Here is a 22,932-nt window from a genome sequence, read left to right as displayed (position 1 = left end):
AGTGTTCTTAGACCACATTGTAAGTGTAAATGTATAAGAGAGAATGTTTTCATACGGCAACCATAAAATAGCACTGAATGCGATCGCATTGCCACCGTCTCCAATCATCTGTGAGAGCAGCATGTGTCTGCTGTAAATGTGTCAACTTTATTTTTTATTTCCATGAAAATCAGACTTTTTTCTTTTTAAACGAGGCCACATGTGGCAGTCTAACCCTTAGCATTGAGTCTGTCAGCTCTCTTTGACTGTGGGATTGCAGCCTCTCCCTGGAGCAGCCCCGAAGGGGGGAGTGACCCCCCTCCCCTCCCCGGGTTACTTCTAATCAGCCACCTTGGACCTGATATGTTCAATAGGGTTCATATCTGCTTCTTGACCCAGTGGGTTGTGATTCTTCTACTCTCTTTACATCTTTTCTTTTGCACAAAATGGCACAAAAATAAACATTTTGATACGTTTTGAAAAAAAAAAAAAAAGGTTCTCAGAATATGGATTGATGATTTGATAATGACTGATGTATTTCATGTTTAACTCCACTCTTTGCTGTGCTGTGCAGTGAAAAGATGGAAAGAAGCCTTGAGATGACTGAGAAGGCAGTGTAAAAACATTGTGAAAAGCCTACAGTATGTGAGTTTAATAACAATCATTATTGTCTTAGTTAACTTAAGAACTTAAGGCACTCAAGAACCAATTTACACAAAACGTTGCTGTGTATTCTGTAGCGTCTCTGGCAGGAAGACGCACTATTACTTGGAGCTGACCCATTTGGGATTTTCCGTAAAATGCTAAACTTGAACACCACAGAAAATGTGTACTGATGACAAGCAACTTCCAAAAACATGCGATAGCAATTCCACTAACAATATACTTAGAAAGTGTTTACATGGACCTGAGTATCCCAGTTAGAAGGCTTTTAAAGGTTATGATCATGTTTAGGATATGATGTTTGTGTTTATGTCACGTCACTTGGCAAAAGCATCGCCTGCGCGGGAAGTTGCAGCTCTCAATAACCGGGATAAGGTGCATACATGCAATGATACCTCGGCTTCTTTCAGAAAACATTTATCTAGCTTTCTGAAATTGGGATATGGTTTTTTACATGGGATACTTCAAAAACCTGATCATTGATGGGATACTCTCCTACTGTCCATGTAAATGCACTTATTGATCACAAATGGACAGAGAGTTTCTTCACATTTGTGACACTACTCAGTTGCCTCTTGGTTTTGTACAGCTCTGCTGCAGACGAGGTTGTATTTGAGAAGCACACTTGTGTTTGTGTTGGTACTCATCCCCGATTAAACGCTTAAATCTTTAGAAACCAAACGGAAAATAATCGGGACTGATGGGACTTGTATGTCTTTGTAATTACCTACAACTCACATACTGTATGTTTTCCATAGATATGTGTCTATTTTCTAGTTCAGAATCCAAATCAAATCACACTCCAGCTGTTCCTTTCACTTTGAATGTCCTTCTGTTTGCATATTCAAATTTTTCTTCCAGAGGGATATGATGTTTTGGATGGGACCTCTTTACTAAATGAAGACATGATAGAGGATGATGACGGTGCTAGCTCCTCTGCCTATGTGGAGCTGGAGAGACTGGAGAGAGAGACTGCTGCTGCTCGCAGCCATCACAGTACTAGCTCCACCGTAACAGCCATCTCTGTCCCACCGGCATCCCCACCTTCATACAGGATCCCTTCTGTCTCGCCCATATCCTCTGAGCCATCGGTCCCTCAGGCCATGCAGGCCTTTAAAGAGTCTGCTAACATGGTCGCTGCCTTCAACTTACAGTGGAAGGATGAAATCTCAGCAATGCGCTATGAACTGGCAGAGCTGCGTCGAGACGTCTGTGGTGAATTGAAGACTTTCAACAGTAACTTCTTCAACTTTACTCAGTGCTACAACATGTGGACTTTGTGCCGAGAGCCCTGCAGCGACAGCACCACACAAACAGACGACAGAGTGTCCATAGGTATTCAAGCAGGCTCAAGTTGGTCCATTCGACAGAATAAGGAGGACAAATCAGTGATGTGCCAACCAGAGCCAGCACCCTTCAGCATTATGGATTTGATGGACCCACCCCGAATTGAGATTATAGAGGGAACTCCTGAGAGCACGCCGGAGGGTTCAGGCAGCCCGGCCAGCCCACTTCCAATTGAGGATTTCCCATGGGAGGATCACCAAAAAGCAAAAGGCCCAAAAGCAGCCAGACACAGTTGGCCACACAGGTGGTCACAGAAGCGCCAGTCTAGAACTGTGGAGCAGGAAGTACACCAGTGGGCCCATGTCATATCTGTCTATGTCATTCTAATCATTCCCATTCTACGCATACTGTAAAATGAGACGAGGAAGCCAGGATAAAAACCTGACATTTACCAAGAAAAAGGCAGAGCTGTTGTTAGATGTCCCTTTACTCTATGCAGACACAGAGTCTGTCATCCATTGAACAGGTTACAATGTTGTTCAAACAATCTTTTAATAAGTGTCTTGGTTAGCCATGGAATAAAAGAGAATGACTTTGTTTTACACCAGAATGAAGTGACATAAGAATGTGAGAGAGAATGTGGCTGATGCTTAGATCCTCAAGTGCCAATAAGTGCGCAACATCATCTTCCCGCCGCTATCTTAACCTTCAGAGAGAAAACGTCCATTCAAGGTAATATGATCGGAAATCTGAGGGTCATTTAATGATAATCTCAATAATCAGCCATTGCGAGGTGAGGCATAAGTTGGTTTGTTTCTGCAAATGAATAGTTCATGTTCATTCCAGTTTCTCTTCCTGTAGAAACTTTCTCTTAAGCACCTGAGTATACTGAAAAAATACTGTGAATAACTTTATAAACCCTAGTTTTTTAATGAATGCATCAAAGATGAATACATTATTTATGAATATATTGATATATCATTTCATTTTGAGTTATTTTAAATCGAAGCATTCCTTCCCCATGGCCTTCATCCATTTTGTAGCCAGTTCTAGTTGAAATGAGCATTTTGAAAATGTTCGACGTACAAAAGTTTTCTCAATGGCGAACTGTTGAACCACGCAGCATAAAGAAGTAACTGTAATCATTTGATAAATAGTAGACAGTGCTCACAACAACTTATAATGACATTTGTGAAAGCCTAATGGAATATTGTATGGATGACATCGTCTCAATGCTTTGTGGACGTAGTCCCAGGCTAGAGGAAACGTTTGTGCCCGTGGAGAGGAAGCAGTGAGGGAGAATCACGGGGATCGAGAAGTATGAATGTATTGGCTTTAAATTCATTCTTGCACAAACTGCATTCATGTTCAAACTCTGTATATGTATATAAATGTACCATTTTGTATATAGAGAAACTTATATTCAATACTTGTACTGTTTGCAAATATAAACATACTCATTCCTTGACGGCGCTGAGGGGTTATAGTCGTAATTGTGGTTCTAAACCAAACACAGCACTTTTTCCAGTCTTTCTGTCGCCATTTATGCATCATGTTCATCATCCAGCTGTGTGTGCACCTCCATAAGGAAGTTGGTAGTTCATGCCAGTGTTTCGGCTATGGTTTTTCATGCAGTGGTGACTGGAGGTTTGACTAAGAGTCTCACCTATCCATTCGTTTTTATTTACGAGGAAAAGGTTTAAAAATACTGAATTGGCTATATTGTTTTAGGTAAAATTATGTTGACTACATTCTACCATATTCACCTTTTTTTTTTTTAAATGCCACATTTCTCTAGTAATCTGGACCTTCTCATGCTGGGTTAGTTCATCACTGCTGAAAGATAACAGAGAAACATTGGTCCCTATAAGTAGACAATCAGAGCCACTGAGGGCCTCTACCTCTTCGACATGTCCCCAGAGGTGCAGTATAGTACCGCTGAATGTACTAACACCGCCTCACTAGTGATGGCTTAGCTGGGCTCCTGTCAAACCTTAATGGGTGGGAGCCCTCAATCATCTGCTATATTTGACCTATTGCTCATTTTGTCTGTTACTCATAAAATAAAAGTTGCTCATTAGCCACTGGCATTCCCCTCAACCACTCATCTGGCCCATTGTCTCATTGTACCAACATGGTGTACCAAAGTTACTGTAATACTGAGGCCCGTGGAACTGAGGTCAACAACAAACGTCTCCCAGCTTGACAGCACTGATCTTTGGACGATCACTGCAGCACAGGACCATGGGAAAGCCTGTATGTATCAGACCCCTGACTGAAATGTGAACCTTTCAAAAGGACTTTTAATAAAGGAGAGCCATCATATCTCACTTTATAAAGAGAGTGGATCTTCTTCCCCCTTTTTGCATGACCAAAAGACAATACATGCAGAAAAGTGGCATTTTGAAAAGATGATATTTATACAAAAGGTTGTACTAGAGAGGTAAGATCTAAATTAAAGATGAAGCCACAGAAGAAGAAAAACACAGACAATTTCTTTCAAGTTATTGCAGTAGCTCCGCCCCACACACCTGTTACAGTGAGTCATTAAACTTTAGCTTAAAACATGAGTTAAATCATTTGCCTTGATAATCTAACATGTGCTACGCAGGAACATTACGGTATGTTTGGCCGGTCACTTAAAGCAGCGACTCCATAACTAGAAACTTGAGGTTTTGTATTTACAACTAATAATAGGTAAAGAATAAGTTCAAGTGTATTGTTGCCATTCTCCACTATTTGCAATACAGGATAAGATAAAAAAAAGAAGAAGCTTATAACCTATTTATTGTTGTTCACAAGCCAAACAAACGCAATCTTTAGTTTTTACATCACAGACCGGCCAAAGGCTGGGAAAGCCTAAATCATACATGATTTCAGTGAAAGGCATATAACTGTGACAACATTTAGCCTATAACCATTTTAATATATGATATATATATAAAGTATATATGAAAAAAAAGGCTTGTACTCATATGTTTGCTTTATGAATGATTAAGGAGGGGATTGCAGTGGCGTTCCCATTGTTTGGGGGATGCAAACTAATTTAAAGGTGCTGAAGACCAATCATGATGTCTCTAATCTACATCCATTCATTCTATGCAAGCCCTTTGTTCTTCGTTGTATTTTTACATCATCTAAATATTTGCGGTTATAGATATTAAGTGTTTATGTTAAGCCTTCATGCAAGCCATCAATGCCGGGAATGGAATGATGTTTTCAGAAAATATTGGTGGCTCTTTTTAAAAAACAATAAACAATAATTTTGTTATTTTTGCATGAGCCAGGGGCCACACTACAGGTTGTTGTTGTTTTTTTGTGTTTCCTGGCAGTTGTTTCATTCACATTTCTCCCATTTTATCTTCTATGTATACTAGAATCAAAGAGTTTGTTGGTGAGATTCTTGAGATTCCTGCTTAGTGGTAGCATCCGTGTGCTTTGTGACATCGTATACAAAAGAAATGAACAATCATAAGTGCGTCACACATTGTCAATTTATTTACTGACTACAGCAAAATTACAAAAGGAAGCTTGTGATGATCAAATTGGAAATGCTGTACAAATGCTTAACATCCTTCTAAATTTATATCCAATTGAACTGCAAACTGGTGATTGATCCCAGGGAACTCACCCGCGCTAGAAATGAGTTTAATCCAGTGTGTCGTTATCATTTCACCATTTAGCCCAAAGAAATGACCCTTCCTTTAAAACAAGTTGACATGTAGCAAAAAACAAGTATTATTTAAAAAATATATATATACATGAAAGATGTACATTTAACAAAGAGGAAATAGACAAAGGGTATTATTTTTAACCATATTTTGTGTAATGAAATATATAATTATTTGTAAGAAATTCTGAATTGTCTACCTGATATGTTACAGTATGTAGTTCAATTACCCCCCCATGAGTTTGTGTTTACATTTTGTTGTCATCCAGAGATCTGATGCAACAACTGTGCCAACTCTGTGACATCCAGCTATTAGGACAAAGGTTTTTTGGATGGAATCTGATCTCACCTGAACATGTAACACTGCTTGAATATAAATCCTTTTCTACCCCTATGTTCTCTTCCTGCATTTATTCTAAGGTTTCTTGGAGAAAACATGTTACTCTGTTTTGCATCAATCATGTTGCAATTTTCAGGGATCGCAGACTGCATTGTTTAGTGAATCGGACTTTGTCAAAGTTATAAAGCACTTTTTGAAAACCCGTAGTTTAGCTTGCATTTGTTAGCTTAAGCTTATTTTGTTAAAAAGAATGAAACCAGTATGTGATGCTTTTCTTTTCTTTGCTTATTGTGGTGTTTATTGTGAATTTTTTTCCTTTACAACTTTTATTGGCCTTATGTATTTTTCATAAATTGATAAAAAACAATGGATTAAAAATGTTTATGATGTTTATGGTAATTTAAATGGCAAAATGGGGGTCATAGCTTTACAATGGTTACAAAGATGAAACTGACTCGTAGCATAAATAGTATCTTCTGTGTCCACAGTGAGTAGTCTACACACTTTAACACACCGCAAAAACACAGCATGGGCCAGGCACAGTGTCTTTTACTTTGACCCTCTCAATATTTGCTTTATTACTAAGTTATCATTATTTTTTGTTTGTTTGTTTGTTTGTTTTCTTTTTCTTTTTTTTCCCCCCATTTCAGGCGTCCGTAGCTTAGCTGGGGGGCGTAGAGAGTACGGTAGGTCTGGTAGGGAACCGCTTTATTCTATCTTTTTTTATATGTTGTTATTACACTTTTTCATACGATTTGTCTGACTCATTATCATTTTCCACTTAAAAGTAAAAGTCACATAAGTTGAAAATGCTGTCATACTCACTAAGTATGTATAATACGTTTAAATGTTTTCATCTGTTTCCACATTGAATCCAGTGTAATTTTCAAGAGTATGTTCTGGTACTGGATAATGAACCGACATAACTAAATTAAAGCAGTTGACTACCGTCCCGCGGGTCGGCCTTGTGTAAGCACGCTGGCATTTCTTGTAGAATATAAACTGCATTTGAACATAGTGAGACACAATAATAACTGTTCCGTGTCAAATTTCTTCTGCACAAATGAAAAATACTTTTAACAGAGATGTGCATGAAGCCTTTTTACAAAATCCATAAATTGATTTACTTGTTTCTTTTTATTTGTTATGATTTATATTACTGTTCTGTTCAGATTCATTGGTATTAGTAGCGTTTCACCCTCTTGCTTTAACCATTGTATACATTTTCTTTAAGCGAACAGAGGGGAATAAAATTAGCACACAGTCGTGTGTCTTTATTTTAAATGTCCTGGCATGCAGCAAGGCCGGTTATGACCAACATAACAGCTTTGCTCAACAAACCAGCACAAATCAATGTCGCTTTTAGATTAATATCATCCGTTAGTTTTCATACTCAAATTGTGGGAAAGCCACAGTTGATGTATAAAAAGACCTTTTCAGATGTGTACTCAAGCGTACAGTAGTTTAGACTTTGACACTATTGGCAGTTTAAATGAAGCTTATTCTTATCTAACATTAGTTTTAAGGGAACGATAGATACTAACAATACTCAAACTTCATTTTAAAAAGTTGGTGTGCTTGCAGATTGCAGATTCTGACATACTGAAGTAATTGAAAGGTGGAATGTTTGTTCATAATGAAATGTTTATGTGGTGACATACATTCAGATGCCATTGCTTTACTATAGCAAACCCACTTTAATGGCCCCACTAGCAGCAGAGCCCATGAATGGTGATATCCAACGGTCTCTTTGTTGTGTTATCTGTCCAACACGTTGGTTCAAAGCAATATATTAAAGAAGATATTAAAGATTTGTTGAGATTCCGATCCCCAAAGGATGAACCCTAAAGTTTCCACCAACAGGCCAAAGTTCCCATTTGTAAATATGGAACGGTCAAATTTGCTTGAAATGTTCTGAGCACATGCACACTCCCAAATTGAATGAGTTATATTGTTATTCTAGTGCCACTCTCAGACCAAAATGTCATCTTTGCACACACAAAATATTTGAACCTAACAGGAAGCTTACAATACATTTAGCTCAGCAGGTTCAATTCAAGAGGATGAAACCTTGTTTAATTTTTACAACTCTTAATTCTTACATCTTTTTAACACAACTAGAGGGTTTGACAATAGCAATATGGTCTAGGTTTGTTTTGTCCCACACTTATGATTATAGGATACAATGACTTTACAGTTTCTAGGGGCTGCTAGCAGGGATTTTTGTTTAGGTGATTTAAACTTTTCTTTTTATCTGTGAAGGCTGAGAGAAGGTTAACTTTTTGTGTGGATTTATGTAGGATGCTATTCACTACCTATCACTATCACTGGGGCAAAGGCAATGAAAGCAAAGTTTGTTAAAAGGACACTTTCGGGCCATTGATTTGTATTGGTTTGTTGTGATATATCATACATAACAGGTTAATCCACCTTGCATCCATGGGGGCATCACCACTGTATGTATCTATGTATGTGGCTATGAACAACATGCTTTATTGTACGGCTCTTGAAAAAACAGTGCAACACAAATCTACCTTTTAAATTTTGTAAATCCAGCAGAATCAGCTGGAATCACTGACCAATACACACCCTCGGGTCCTGCTAGCTGTCCTCTGTCAAATCATCCATCCATACATTCATCTATTTATAGATCCATCCTCTCATCCAACTTTGCTAACCACTAGTGCCATACTCAAGCACAGTCCTAGCCTAAAGAAATATCTTCACAATGCTTGGGTCAGGTGTAGTAACATTAATAGAACATAATTATTATTTCCCTTTAGTCAATGCTCTTTTTTTGTAAAAGCAGTGTTATTTTAGCTTAACACAAGTAATTTGTTTTGCCTGTGGCAATATGTGTCTTTTATGCACACTAAAGAAATGCCACTTAGGTGAGCAGAAAAAATGTTTTTAGACTATTTCAGTACACAAGTAGGATTTAATTTTAATCCTGGAGTCTATCACTGAATAGAGATTTTCATGAAAAACGTTGTAGTCTACATGCTACATTTATGCAATTATGTTAAATAGAAGCAATGCTTTCAACTTGTTTATCCACATACAGTATGCACTCACAGCGCACAGCCAGTAGCACAAACTGTTAAAGACAAGAGATAATCATTATATTCAGACTAGATAAAACTGTAGGCGGTGGTTTTTAGGCTTTAGACGACAATGATTTTGCAATATAATTATTTGGATAAAATTAATAAATGTTTTTTTCTGTACCTTTGCTCAAATGGAGCGAATAGTAACTTCGTTTCCATGTTTAACACCGTCTCTAGTCAAAGAAAACATAGTGTTACATCAAGATCTGAGAGACTTCACGTTCGCTTTGTTACATCTTCAGCCCCCATGCTCATGTATGCAGCTCGTCAGTCATTGCACGTCATTAAGCCACAATCCGCCCTGCCCTGAGTAAGAACAGCATCTCACCAGCCTCTTTGCCAGTCTGAGTCCACAACTATGGCGAGAACGGCCGCTGGCACAAATGGAGGGACTCGGACGGGGAGGAGACGCAGTCAGAACTTTTGCAACGATTTTTCTGAAATTTAAGTCTTGACCAGAAAGGAGCAAAAGGTTTGAGGGGCCCTGTTGAAAAAGCACGAGAGAGAAGGTCTGTTTCATATTCTCTGCACCAAAAGTTTTATAAAATGATATTAGGTCACACTTTACATAAAGTCCATGTAAGTACCACGGTTATTATTGTGCCTAATCTGGAATCTCAGCTGCACTTATTGTGTTCACAATTTATTTTTCCAGTAATTAGGATTCTAATTGTATTTTAAGTGCAGCTGTGTACTTGCACTTCATGTAAAGTATGGCTTAAGCTCACGCAACCAAATGCAATGGCATTTAAATGCAGCAAACTGGCTATAAATATAAGTGGGACGGTCGTACCCTGCTCAGCGTAAGATTTGAAAAATGGGAATGTGAAAAGTGGAACTCGACATGCTGCAGTACAGCATGCAACGCTTTTCAAAATACTATATTGTTGCATCACCGGAGGTCGTCAAGACGTAAAAAAGATAGAAGAATCGACTGTTAGACTTTCTTACTTTTCTGTTTAAAAATATGTTCTTTGTCTGGGTCTCTCAGCACATTTTGTCTGATTTTATTTGTTTCCCTATTGTCTAAATTTTATTTCTGTTAGATCTACAAAAATGCCACTTGACTGAGACTAACATTTTCAATTTAAGCTCATGTTGGTGGCATTTTTCTACAGTTATGGAGTAGTTCATTCAGATAGTGATAGTCTATGTCTCTTCTAAGTATTTTTCTGTACATTACTTTTGGCCTTAAACTCCAAAAAGAAATGTTGTGCCTCTCTCAGGAGACACACCGTACTGCTAATAAACAAAGTTTAATACTTGAATATTAAATATTTATTCAAATAATATCTAAAGATTGGAAAAAATATACATTTATTGAATACTGAATTTTTAAATTTTACTTGATTTTCATATTTATGTTTTAATTATGTCTGTTTTGTGTCTTATATGTATATTAAGATAAGGTGTAGCTGTCTGTTTTCAGAATCAGATGATGCATGTTATCTCATGCCTGATAAGTAAGAATTGAACTTTATATAATGATACATGGTCAACATATTAAGGCAATGAAGATGGGCAATATTCCTAACAACCTTGGCAAACATTGACCCTTTTGCTAAAAGACAATATAGTTTTCAAATTTGGTCCATTTTGGATAATCTTTTGCCACAAAATTTTATTGTGATTATTTTTGTTGGTTTGAAAATGCAATAAACTGTTTTGGACAACATTGGCAGCTACAACAAAAAAGTCTAGACAAATAAATTTTCAAATGTTCCTGGTAATAAGTTTTATTATCAGACACATTGTTGAGGCACCTTCTGCAGAATTGTTGCCTATGAGCATTGCCGACACCATCAAGTTGCAAGTTTTGTCAGTGCCATTAGATTGTTTGCATTTTGAGACAGAAACACAGCAAATGCTGAAAAATTACCCAGAAATCAGTATTTCCCATTTTGTTCTTTACGTGGTGAAGCAGTGTTTTAGTTATTTACATTAGAACTGTCAGTCTAACTCACTCATATGAAATCATAATAGGCCAAATGGACCTTTGCCAAGTGCATTAAGCTCTGCACTGCTCAACATTTAGGAAAAAAAACACTTGATGTGAGCCATAACACTGTAAACTGAGCATATCTGTGTTTCTCTCTCCCTGCCTGTTACTGACTGACTTAACAACTGGATAAGCTAAAAGAAAACATTCTGTAAATATTATTTAATGAGCGTTAGACCTCTTGGAGTAAGTTGTGGTAGGTATACAAAGATCTTTCACTGTAGGTGTGAATTAGTGTGTTCGATAACTGCATTTGTCCTTTCTAACTGGTGTTGTTTGCTCCTTGTAGGGATTCAGTTTCGTCTCCCTACTTCCTGCAGTGTGGACCGTGCTCATCCACCTCCAGGTACCAGTCCATCTTTTCTCTGTTCCTCCATACTAGCATCTATCTTTGCAAACTACATTTAAGTCGCAGTCATATATCCATGGGCGTAGTTAAGGGAGGCCGGTCACTTTTGCTAACAAGAGCGACAAAGTGAGAGAAAATTAAAGAAAGAAAAAAGTTAATCTCTTCCTGGGTTACACATAACTTTATTAGGCTAACTTTGCATGCAAGGGCTGTTAACACAGAAGCTTTTGTTTCATGAATTTTTTTTATCGTCTTACTTTTATTTTTATATTATCTCCTTCAAAACATTAACACATTTTTTGCCTGCAGCTGAATTTTTTAATTGAAAAGAAATTTTCCATATCGATCAAACCGTTTGGCTGAAAAGTGAGTTCTTCATATTCACATTCTGTATAAAGTCTTTGGGCACATGGGACTACTGGTAATTCTATATATATTTAGGTCAAAAACAGTAGTCCCATGTGCCCAAACACTATGCAGTGAAAACATATTTCATATGGAAGCCTTATGAGACACAATGGTAGCATTTTTCATAATTGAAAAAGAAATCCTGACTATTTAAAAAAAGGTTGATTTTTCGTGTGATAAATTCAAGTAGATAACGTTACGTCCGTACCCTATTACAATACTTTAGACCAGGGGTCTTCAACGTTTTTTCAGGCCAAGGACCCCCAAACTGATGGAGAGGTGGAGTAGGGACCCCCTACTATATATATTGTATAAAATTGTGTTTTATATTAAACTGGGCCTAGTGCCATGTCTAAACATAGCTACCCTGTTATTGTGCATTTAATACTAAGCTATTCAATTAATACTGAATGTGTGCATTGCTGACTGAAAGATAAAGTATTCTGCCTCCATTTATCCGGTCGCTACAATATGTTGTATTCATGTTAATGTATATTTAAAGACATAAAAAAATAAAGAATTGTCTAATCAACCAAAACTGTCGCGACCCCCCTGCAGTACCTCTGCGGATCCCCTAGGCGTCGCGGACCCCCTGTTGAAGACCTCTGCTTGAAATTAAAAAAGCTAATGTTGCGGCATTTTTCCATATCGTACTAAATATAGCCTAGTTCTTGGGCACAATGGGTTAACGGAAAATTAGTTGGTCTGAAAACCTGTTAACGTTATGTTGTGAACATTAAACACTCAACCTCTGTCGGCAGTTAGCTAGCTAACGTTACCTCGTCAACTGGATTCGCAGTTAGCTAACTCTAAAAGTGGAAACCAACGACAGTTTAGCTGGATAACTTTAAAAAAAAGAACGAAACGTGCAAAAAACCTTTCAAGCCATGTAAGTAACATTACTCTTTCCGTTCCTACATGCTCTTTTAATCACTAAATGTTCTCCAATATTATAATTGAGCTAAAAACACAACTTCTGTTTGTCGCAACCGCTAGCTCACCTGTTTACGTCGTTTTGCCGTTGGTTTGACGCATTTGACGTTGGTCGCGCGCCAAACGTAACGTAACGTGCTGAGAGAAAATAAATGGATTAATTTAAATCAAGGAAATGTATCTGTTATCATAGATTAATCTGATCATTAATCTGCTCAGAGTTCTTTCGAGTAATTGATACAAATCGATTAATTGTGGAGTGTAGTGTGTCAGAAAACTGTTATAATTTTCTGACATTTTAAATACACTACCAATACATAATTATTAATTGTTTATAAATAAATAGCCCATCAGGTGACATCTTCAAATGACTTGTTTTGTCCAACCACAAGTCCATAACAGAATGACAGCTCATGAAACACAGAAAAGCTCTAAAACCTCAAATTTTGATCCAAGTATGACGGACATCAGTACTTTATATACAATTTAAACGATTAATAGATTATCAAAGTAGTCGTAATTTCCTGACGATCAGTCAATTGATTAATTATACTAATTTAGACTGCTTCTCCCCAAACGTTATAATATGATTGATAAGCCTTGTGTCATGCACACTGTTGATTCACTTTGTTGATGAAGTTAGAATGGGCACCAGAAAGATTGATAGTCAATTCGGACAGGGAGGAGATTACATAAGGATTAATTGTTGACTAATTTTTGTTTTGATGCAGAAGCATGTCCCTGCGTCTGAGCTGCAGGGGGCAGAGGATGTGTCTAAATGCCTGTTTTGAAGGCAGACACTACCAGGGTCCTCACTGTTTACCTGTAATAATACAGAAGCTTTTAAGCAGAGCAGCAACACTATTTTATAGCATGACATTCAGGTCCATTTAGTCTTGGCTGCACCTCCACTGTGTGGGTCTGTCAACTGAGCTGCCCAGTGCAGCAATGCTTAACCAAACATTCAAATTCAAACACAGCTGGGCACCACAGACAACACAGAGGACAGGATGCTTCTCTGGACTATATTATTCAAAGTTTCAACTAAAGCTGGAGTATTTCAAAGGAAAAACAGCTGCACTGTAGCCCCGGGTCTGTAACGGCTCGTGCTGTATGCTGAACATTTTTAAGCATATATTCAAATTGTGGGTCCGACATGTAGGTGAAAAGAGCAGGAGAGGGCTTGTGACTGCATGGCAGCATCAATTGTTAGGGATTTCCTTCCTCTTTAACATTTGAATTCCCTGTGTGATGTCTGATGATCTGAAGGAACTGGTAACTGCAGCTGTCAAACAATGTAGGAGAGTAAAAAATACATTATTTCCTTCAGAAATAATGTCGAAAGTTAAGAAGCCTAAAATGGTAGCACTTAAATACAAGCACTGTACCTAAAAATTGTACGAAAAAGTATGGTAGTAAATGTACGGCGCTACATTCAATCACTGCTCCAATCAACTTCAGTAGAGCAGCTTCAGTGTCACTGTAAAAAGGAGATAAACTTAATACAAGGATATTAATACACACTTATCTTAATCCAGTATTGCCCCGTCAGATCTCCATGTGGACAGTCTTTAGGGGGACATCTGGTGTCCAGTCAATGTCAACGCAAGACGTTGTGATTGTTCTTTTTTTCCAGTTAGAGTATGGAAATTCTCTCAGATGTGGTGCTATGACAGCCCAGGAGGAGTCGGCTAATTAAATGTCTTCACTAAACAATATTAACCGTGGCAAATAATTGTGTCATTTTGCCAAGCACATAAATGGGTGTGCAAATGTCAATTCATTTAGGCAGGCATAACGCACATGAATGAACTGCAGAGGAAGTGTGTAGTGCTGATGATGGGCTAATTTAGAGACTTATCATCAGCCCACTGAGGGAGTACAGTCACATTCATTACTTCTGCAAAGGACAATGTCACTGTTCGATTGTGTGTATGGCTGTTTGTTACCAACATAGTGCACATCCTCACTATGAAGTCTAATGCTGGAGACCCTATGACCTCACCTGATACAACAACAAAAACAAGTTAGGTAAATGTTTTACACGTCTTTAAAAAGAATACGAGGAAGTGAGAGTTTAACTTAATGTTCATATCACTGCCAGTTTGTCTCTGATTAAAAAATAAAATGCTAGTTTGTTATTTGTTAAAGGGATTAAAAAGAGAGCGTGCTTTAGAAGAGACAATAATGAACTAATGGAGTGCATTTATATTGCACTTTTTTAAAAATTGAAAATAATTAAAATGGATAGAATGTGTAAAAATAGGACGTGTGGAGTTGCGTACCGCCTGAGTCACTCTGCTCTTTTCCTTTTGGTATCCACCCACTGTGTCTTGCAGAGCTGCAGCCCCTTCAAGTTGGAAGGAAGTCAAGTCTGTGACTGGATTTAGCTTAACAGAGTTCCCTGTGGTTTCTTATTTCTTATTGCACTTAATTACCTGTAATCCAAAGTGGTTTATCTGTGTGTGTGTGTGTGTGTGTGTGTGTGTGTGTGTGTGTGTGTGTGTGTGTGTGTGTGTGTGTGTGTGTGTGTGTGTGTGTGTGTGGGGCTCTGCCTGCACCTGTTTACGCCAGTATACAGCATGTGTGTTTAAATAGGCAAAGCACAAGAACCTTGCTATATTCAGAAATGTATTTAGCATCAGGAATATTTTACTATAGAAATGTTTTACTATACTTTATCAATCTAGACTGACCGAACATGAAACAGCTCACCATAACGTCTGTGGATTATCTTGAGTAACCGGGTCATGATTTATGGGAAGAGACTTTGCTGTTGATGTATGTTTTTGACGCTTTGAGCACCACAAGCCAAGTGCCATCTCGTTTCATTATATTCAGGTGAAGGTAGACATCTCTACGGCTGGTATCTGCAGCTCACACTATAACAACTTAGATTGATAAATAGCACGAGAGATAAGAGGAGAAATACGTATTTTGGATTTTGTAGGGGACTGTCCCTTTAAGTCAATGTTTTATCATAACTTTGGTACCTTTCCAACTCTGCTGTGAGGTCCATCTGGATGGATTACCATCAGATTCACATTTACACTTAGAAGAACAAATCTTACCCATAATCCTTTATTGCACACACGTATTACAAAGCTGCCGTTGCTTTTTGACTTACTGACATTTCCTTCGCTTTGAGTGCTAAAGTGCCCTGATGCTTAATCTCCCATCATGCTATGACGCTCTTCTATCACACATTTTGTGATACAGGTGAACGGCAGCACTGGGCCCTTGTCAGCTTCTGGCCACATTTTATTTTATCCTCTACCCTTGTCTTGCCTTGTCCTCGTCCTGTCATCCTGCTTGTGCTATCCAGTGGTGTCATATCCTCCCAGTTACAAGAAGACTCCACCTCCTGTGCCCCCGCGCACCACCACCAAGCCTCTTATCTCTGTGACAGCCCAGAGCAGTACAGAGTCCACCCAGGATGCCTACCACGAGGGCAGGCATCCACGGGGCGGTCTGTGGACCACGGATAGCCTTGGTCGTCCCATCTACAGCTCCATGGACAGCCTGGACAGCACCAAGGCGGTCACCATGGCCATGGAGTCAGCAGCAGGCAAGAGGCATGCATCTCTGGGCAGCCACAGCTCCGTCCAGACATGCGACAAAGCAGTGCTGGTGTCCAAGGCCGAGGAGTACCTCAAAACCCCACGTTCCTCTATCGGGATACAGGTAACTGCAGAACTGACAATGCCACTCAATGTGCTGCTCTCTTTGCAGTCACCACACTCTCTACTCCACCAATCTCATCTGTCTTCTATCTCGTCTGGAAGGGTTCTCAGTAAAGTTATTATTAAATCAACCAAATACACTTTTTTTAATGTAATATAGGTAGTTGTTTCATTGCACCATGACGTGACAAGAGTATAAGGTTCCTTTATAGAAAATGTCCACGTCCCAGCACACTTCAAAATGATGAACTGGCAATACAACGAAACATGTGCAAATTGGATCGTCTTGCCATGTTCTTTGAGTATTACAAATTCACAAATGTACCAATCTGTGTGAAGTACTGCGCAAGGTTTTGGAGGCTTGTTGACCTTTACAAGTGTCAGGCTGTATTACAGCACTACAGAGGCTGCGGTGATGAGTAAAGTAAAGTCTCTCTTACGGTCTTTGTTCTAGTTTGAGATCTGAGTGCTTCACCTGTTAAGTTCTTCTTGAGCTCACAGATAACATCGGCCACATTAGAGCTCATACCTGAAAGAGTAGCTTCTCTGCAACATAAGGATTCTGCCTTTGCGTGCTAACTGTCCGACGTACTTACTGTAACTCGCTCCTGCATCTCCTGAAGGCAAATGTGCAAAAGTTGCCAGCTCCAATTTGGAGATCTCACCGACGTCTCTTGTGGGCAGTGCTGAGCATGATGTCCAAGATAGTTGGCGTCCCTCTTACAAACGGAGCTGTTAAGAGTGGACACTGTACCAGACGAGACTCAGAGTTCCAGATCGTTGATTGCTTGGATAGGGTTAAACTTCACATCCATGCAACTACCGACACTGCAGCACAAGGTTTAGTCAATCAATTACACTGTAGCTGGATTTTAAAATGTAAAATGGTATCCTCCAGACCATGTATCATTGTGTATCCTTACATCAGTATCAGTACTGCTTTCTTGTTTGGCTCAGCTGTCTGCCTTATAGACTGTCAGCGTCTGTTATATCGCTGTGTGAAGGACAAATAGGAAATCTTCTGTAATAAGTAAGAAACATATAATACATTTCTAAATGTCAAACTTGAATAGATGATATTTGCGTCTGTACTTTGGTGTTCATTTTCAGTTGTGAATGATTTGACGGTGTTCTGTCTGTACCAGGTGGAAACTGTGACCGACTCTGAGACTGAAAGTAAAGGCCTTCCTCAGTTCCACTCTATAGGGATCCAGGTGGAGGATCACAAACGGTATGTGCTCAGACAGAAGAACCACAGTGTCCATAGTCAGAGATTAGTACATTTAAAGTTGCATTAAAAAAACAAACATTGTCCCTTTTGACTCATTTTTAGGCACGGGAGGTTCAAGCGCTCCAACAGTGTGACCACTGCAGTACAAGCAGACATGGAGTTGGAGGGCTTTCCCTCCATGGAGGACAAGGGCCTGCAGTTCGGAGGCGGCTTCGGTCGCCACTCTGAGCCCAGCACGCCCACGCAGTATGGGGCCATCCGCACGGTGCGCACACAAGGCCTGTTCAGTTACAGGGAGGACTACCGGCCTTCCAGTGGCCACTCCAGCCCGCAGCCTGAAACCTGGCTGGTGGAACCCAGTCTGGAGAACACGGACACGGGCCGAGTGTCCCCCCTCCGCAGGGACGGCAGCTGGTTCATGCAGCTCCTTCACAATGAAACCAAGCGGCTCGAGGGGTGGTGCAAAGAGATGGAGAGAGAAGCGGAGGAGCATGATCTGACGGAGGAGAGTGAGTGTCCCGAGGGAAACTATGTTCTTGTCTGAGGTCAATGCTTTCATGAAATGTGCTGCATGATAATTCACTTCTTTTGCAGAATGTACAAAAGTGAACAGTCGCAGTACTAGCTGTCATGACGACTATGAAAACACAGAATCTGGACGGGCCTTTTGTGAGCAAATTGGATCCTTGTGAATGGCTGTCTGAAAGACGTTGCTCGACATGTTTGCCTTTGCCAAGTTGTGATCAAACCCGAATCTCTTCTTGTCTCTCTCCATCTCCGCCAGTCCTGGGGAAAATCCGGAGTGCAGTGGGAAGTGCTCAGCTACTCATGTCTCAAAAGTTTCAGCAGTTTTACTGGCTATGTCAGCAGAATCTGGTGAGTACTGCGTGTCTGTGAACAAAAACACTGTATCGACCGACGTGCTGTTAACATGTCACATAGAAAAAACACAAAGGATCTCGGGCGAACCTGTTGATAGTCTCCTCTCTCTCAGAGCTGCGAGAGAAAGCGCTCGGCCTGACGCCGCATTTGTTCACCTTCCAGAAATAGACCACAGAGATCAATAGTGAAGCAGTCCCTTTACCGCTATTGACCCCACAGTAAAGGAAAGGGGAACTCCAGTAGGAAGCAGCACCTGTGTTGAGGCCATTCATTCGAGCACGGAGGCAGCAGTTTGAATGGGACTGCAGAGTTTGAATAATGGACTGCCACCCTGTCTCACTGTTTAGCCCTCATGTCACGTCGGCTGGAAACTCATCCCCTTTCTAATGCTAACTATCCACAGAGTCAGCATATATCAGAGGATGATAGTGTCATGAGTGGGAATGTTTCTGCAGATACAGTGGAGAGAGACGGTGAAAAAGACAGGCAGGTACTTAATCACACCTTGCTGAAGCAAAGCTCGTTTTTTTTTTTTTTTGAATGAAATGCAAAACCTTGTTGAGGTGGTTGAAATCTGCCTCCTCTCTCAATTTCTTTGTGCGTGTGCCGTAACTCGGTGTGTTGCTCTCTTTTGGATGGTTTTGTGCCTCTCTCTCTCTCTCTCTCTCTCTCCGTAGATAATGGGATGATGAATTAAGTCAAACATTGGTAGTGACAAGCCTTAGATTGCCCTGAGCTTTCAGACGTGTCTGAATGAGAGAACGACTCTGTTTCCCCTTGTGGACGGAGGAGGAACTGCACGATGTGTCGATAGAAATGCTCCAAACGTGCTTTGAAGTTTGACTTGACAGACCTTTTCTTGGTCTGAGATCACACACATTCTGGGTTTGCCGTCTGTGGTAATGAGTCTGTATGCGGCTGCCGGATGAGTCGAGTGTGCTGTGTTGTGGTTTGCAGGCAACTGGGTACAGTATGCATCATGAGCAGCAATGCACCACAGAAATGTCATTTTTAATTGTACACAACAGGGATACTTTTGGAAAATGACAGTAGAGTGGAAAAACAGTAATTATGTTTTTTAAATTCTACAAAAACACCTGTGCTGACAGTAATGTGTGCACACTTGAGGAAGGTACAGAAACAGGGGGAATAAATAGCATTTCCTCCCCTGTGCATTCTGTCCTCATTGCATATGACCATAGAAATGACTTAATTAATTATTCACTCAATTGCTCGTCTCTGCTTTTATAAAAAGAAGATGCAATAAAAAGGCAGTTACGGTTATGAACCAATATTAGTGTTGTGCTGCCACACAGTGGCGGGAATAGTGAGGTGGCTGAAAGTAAGTTGTAGTTTATTGTAACACAGATTAAGTCGATGTATTTTTTTGTTCAAGTAATTAGAGTTTTAAAATCTTTTTTAAGTTTAGTATGATACAGGTGATATAACAAATACATGTTTTTGTTACTTTTTATTTATTTACTCATTTGGTCCATACACATTTCCCCCCCCCCTCCCCTCCGCTGTGTCTTCAGGACCCCAGTGCCATGCCCAGACCCACATCTCAGGACCTGGCTGGATTCTGGGACCTCTTGCAGCTTTCCATCGATGACGTCACTGCCAAGTTTGATGAGCTGCAGCAGATCAAGAGCAACCAGTGGCGGCTGGTGGATAGTCCAGAGAAGAAGGTACAACACTCCACACACTCGTAATATTTAGTCCTAATGGGCTCCAGGTGAACTCGCTCAGCGTTTGAGAAAACTACAGTAACAACATTTGCCTCCCTTTTGAGGTTTGTGACCAGCAGGGGGTTAATCATTCTTATCATAACACTGCAGGGACAATGTTCGGAGGCAACATCAGTTCAGCTTCAACAGCTAGAAGCTTCCTCTAAAACAACTTGGTACTAGTTTTACATCAGGTCCATATTTATCTTTCACATCCATTATTATCGTAACTGACAAAGTATGATTTTGAGATTTCCAGGTGAAGTAAGGTGAACTTAATTTCAAAGTATGTCACTGTAGAAAATGAAAAACATAAAACATTAAGAATATCAATCGCCGACACCCAGCAGCGGAAATAGAAGCACATTGCTTGTAGATGAGGGAGCGGCGTTTGTAAGAAGCCCATTTAGATGGTAATGTGGTTTTAGAGATAGACAAGCTCCTTCTGGGCACTTAGATAATTATCTTCATGCTACAGTTGCAGTTGTACGGGAGTTATTTACCTCCAGCAGCTGATAGGCACATTGCAAGCTCCATGAAGCTGAGCCCAAACAGGGACACAGATGCTCTGCGTCGGGCTTCTCTGTGCCAAGCAATTAGAAAAGCTCGCCTCACGTTCAACACTTTTTGTATATTAGTGTGTTCAGATTTGTAAGTCATACGTTGCAAACACTCTTTGCAAAAAGGCTATGTAATAACTTGAACGTTTCTGTAATGTTTCTACAAGTTTCCTTTTGTTCGATAAAGGATATCGGCCCGTCCATGACACACACATGTACCCAAGTGACCAAGAGTCCATATGTTTAAGGCTTTAAAGCCACATTTATCCAAAGCAGTGCACTCCATAGTGAACAAAACTCCTATTAGCGTTTCATTTATCTGCGCCGATTCAACATGCAACATTTTCTGCAGGATTTCCTTAAGGCATTAAGCCTTTCATTGCTTTTCCTCCTCATTCTTTACTCTCAGAGCTGGATAAATAGTCCCTCTTGTTTTTCCTATAATGACATAATATACAATGTGTAAACTAAATAAAACAATATTAAAATGTCCTCAATAGAATGAAAAACATATTGCTGTTGTCAGTTTTATTATGTTTCCATAAAGGAAGCGTCTTCTGCAGACAATTCAATCAGATATCTAAGATGAGTGAGTATATTGAGGAGCGCTTTTAGAGGAAATTGGTGTTTAATTTATATTAAGTGGCGCACGTTACTCCTAACAACAGTTTTGTTAGCATTCCTCCCCTGTGAATCAACGTGTGCTGTCGGAGGCATTGCTATAATAATAAGCTATTGTTTGCCTTGTTTAATCTTGTCATTCTGTATCGTTAGGAGCGGAAGTGGCCACCACCTCTGACAAAGCGGCCATCCAAGGGCCGCGCAGGCATTATGCGAGAGCGCTCTCTGGATCTTCCGGACCGCCAGCGACAGGAAGCTCGCAGACGCCTCATGGCTGCCAAACGAGCAGCGTCTTTCAGACAGAACTCAGCCACAGAGAGGGCCGACAGCATCGAGATCTACATCCCCGAAGCCCAGACGCGGCTTTGAGGTCCACGGATTCACCCTTAGCTCCTCGTGTCCACTTCCACCCGACACCAGCTGGTGGCGTCACCTCCAGCCTGCTGTCATCATCCGTCCCTTGCTCGTCCACTTTTTCCTCATCCGTCGCCATTCTCTGGGCCGTCCCTACCGAAGCTACACTAGGCAAGATTTCAGTTGTAAATTAATCCCTTTTTTTTTTTTTATTTCTCCAATCAGCTTAAATGACAATGTGGCACTGCCATAGGAGAAGAACGGCCCATCTTCCCTGAGTGAGGAGTCAGGTGAGTGTAGATGGTCGTTTTCCTCACAGAAAGTAATAAATAAAAACATTTAAGACGAAGATCAAAACTGAGAAAACTGGACACCCCAGCGGTTCTTTTGCCTCTTGCCCTTTTGGCATTCTTCGGTTAAAACTGATCACAGACCAGCTGGATTGCTAAACATGAGCCGCTGATATGTGACGTTGCCTAGTGTAGCTTTAAACCGACAAGGGGACTCTTTGCTGCAGGTTCTGCACCATGAGAATGAGCTATACCCCCCCCCCCCCCCTCATTATTTCAGCAACATTCATTCAAATGACTGGTTTATTGGCCATTATTGTTACATCTCCAGTCTCCTCTATTGTTGCCCTGCTTTGAGTAAAGGGTAATGCTGTACTTGCATCATTCAAAAGGGAAACACAACGTGCAACTCTTCTGGAGTTTCTCACCAGCAACATTGGTCTCGGGCTAAAGCGTCCCGTGTGAAGGAGCAGTGTTCCCCACAGCGGTGTAGATGATTCTCTAAACTGCTGAAGAAGAATACAAATACAATTATTTTTGATGATTATTCAGACTTCACACAGACGTTTCTATGGATTTGGCTCAAACCTGGTATCTCGGTTGATCAACTTCCTGCCAGTTTACGGTTAAAAAGTCAAAATAGAACGATATTAAATGATGTTCGACGGTGTGTCTGAGGTGCTGCACAACTTTATCATCCATCCATCTTCGAGCAGGCATGCTGCAGCTGCTGACCAGTGTTGCTGAATGAGATCTGCACAGTATATCATTTCATCACTTCATGTAACACCGTCCCCTCTTAAGACTCTACATTTCTAAGCTATGTACGTTAATAGCTGCTGGATACAT

The 22,932-nt window shown here is 40.1% G+C and overlaps 1 protein-coding gene across 4 annotated transcripts in view; it reads left to right on the top strand.

Moving 5' to 3' along the window:
* The window catches only part of dlgap2b (discs, large (Drosophila) homolog-associated protein 2b), a 36,590-nt gene extending 14,782 nt beyond the window's left edge, over positions 1 to 21,808 (top strand). For 2 of the 4 annotated variants that reach the window (XM_029462711.1, XM_029462712.1), the window contains exons 5-11: positions 11,335 to 11,391; positions 16,061 to 16,419; positions 17,564 to 17,649; positions 17,752 to 18,158; positions 18,434 to 18,525; positions 20,067 to 20,219; positions 21,593 to 21,808. In XM_029462711.1, the coding sequence (XP_029318571.1) occupies positions 11,335 to 11,391; positions 16,061 to 16,419; positions 17,564 to 17,649; positions 17,752 to 18,158; positions 18,434 to 18,525; positions 20,067 to 20,219; positions 21,593 to 21,808 (1,370 nt within the window). Of the gene's footprint in view, positions 1 to 1,503; positions 6,331 to 6,589; positions 6,626 to 11,334; positions 11,392 to 16,060; positions 16,420 to 17,563; positions 17,650 to 17,751; positions 18,159 to 18,433; positions 18,526 to 20,066; positions 20,220 to 21,592 lie in introns of those variants that run through there. The other 2 variants (XM_029462710.1, XM_029462714.1) reach the window with 2 other exon arrangements.
* Positions 21,809 to 22,932: the final 1,124 nt, after the last annotated feature.

This window comes from Cottoperca gobio, chromosome 24 (assembly GCF_900634415.1).
Source record: "Cottoperca gobio chromosome 24, fCotGob3.1, whole genome shotgun sequence".
In the NCBI taxonomy this organism is placed as follows: domain Eukaryota; kingdom Metazoa; phylum Chordata; class Actinopteri; order Perciformes; family Bovichtidae; genus Cottoperca; species Cottoperca gobio.
The sequence above is the reverse complement of the archived record's forward strand: the minus strand, read 5'-3'. Positions and strand labels throughout refer to the sequence as shown.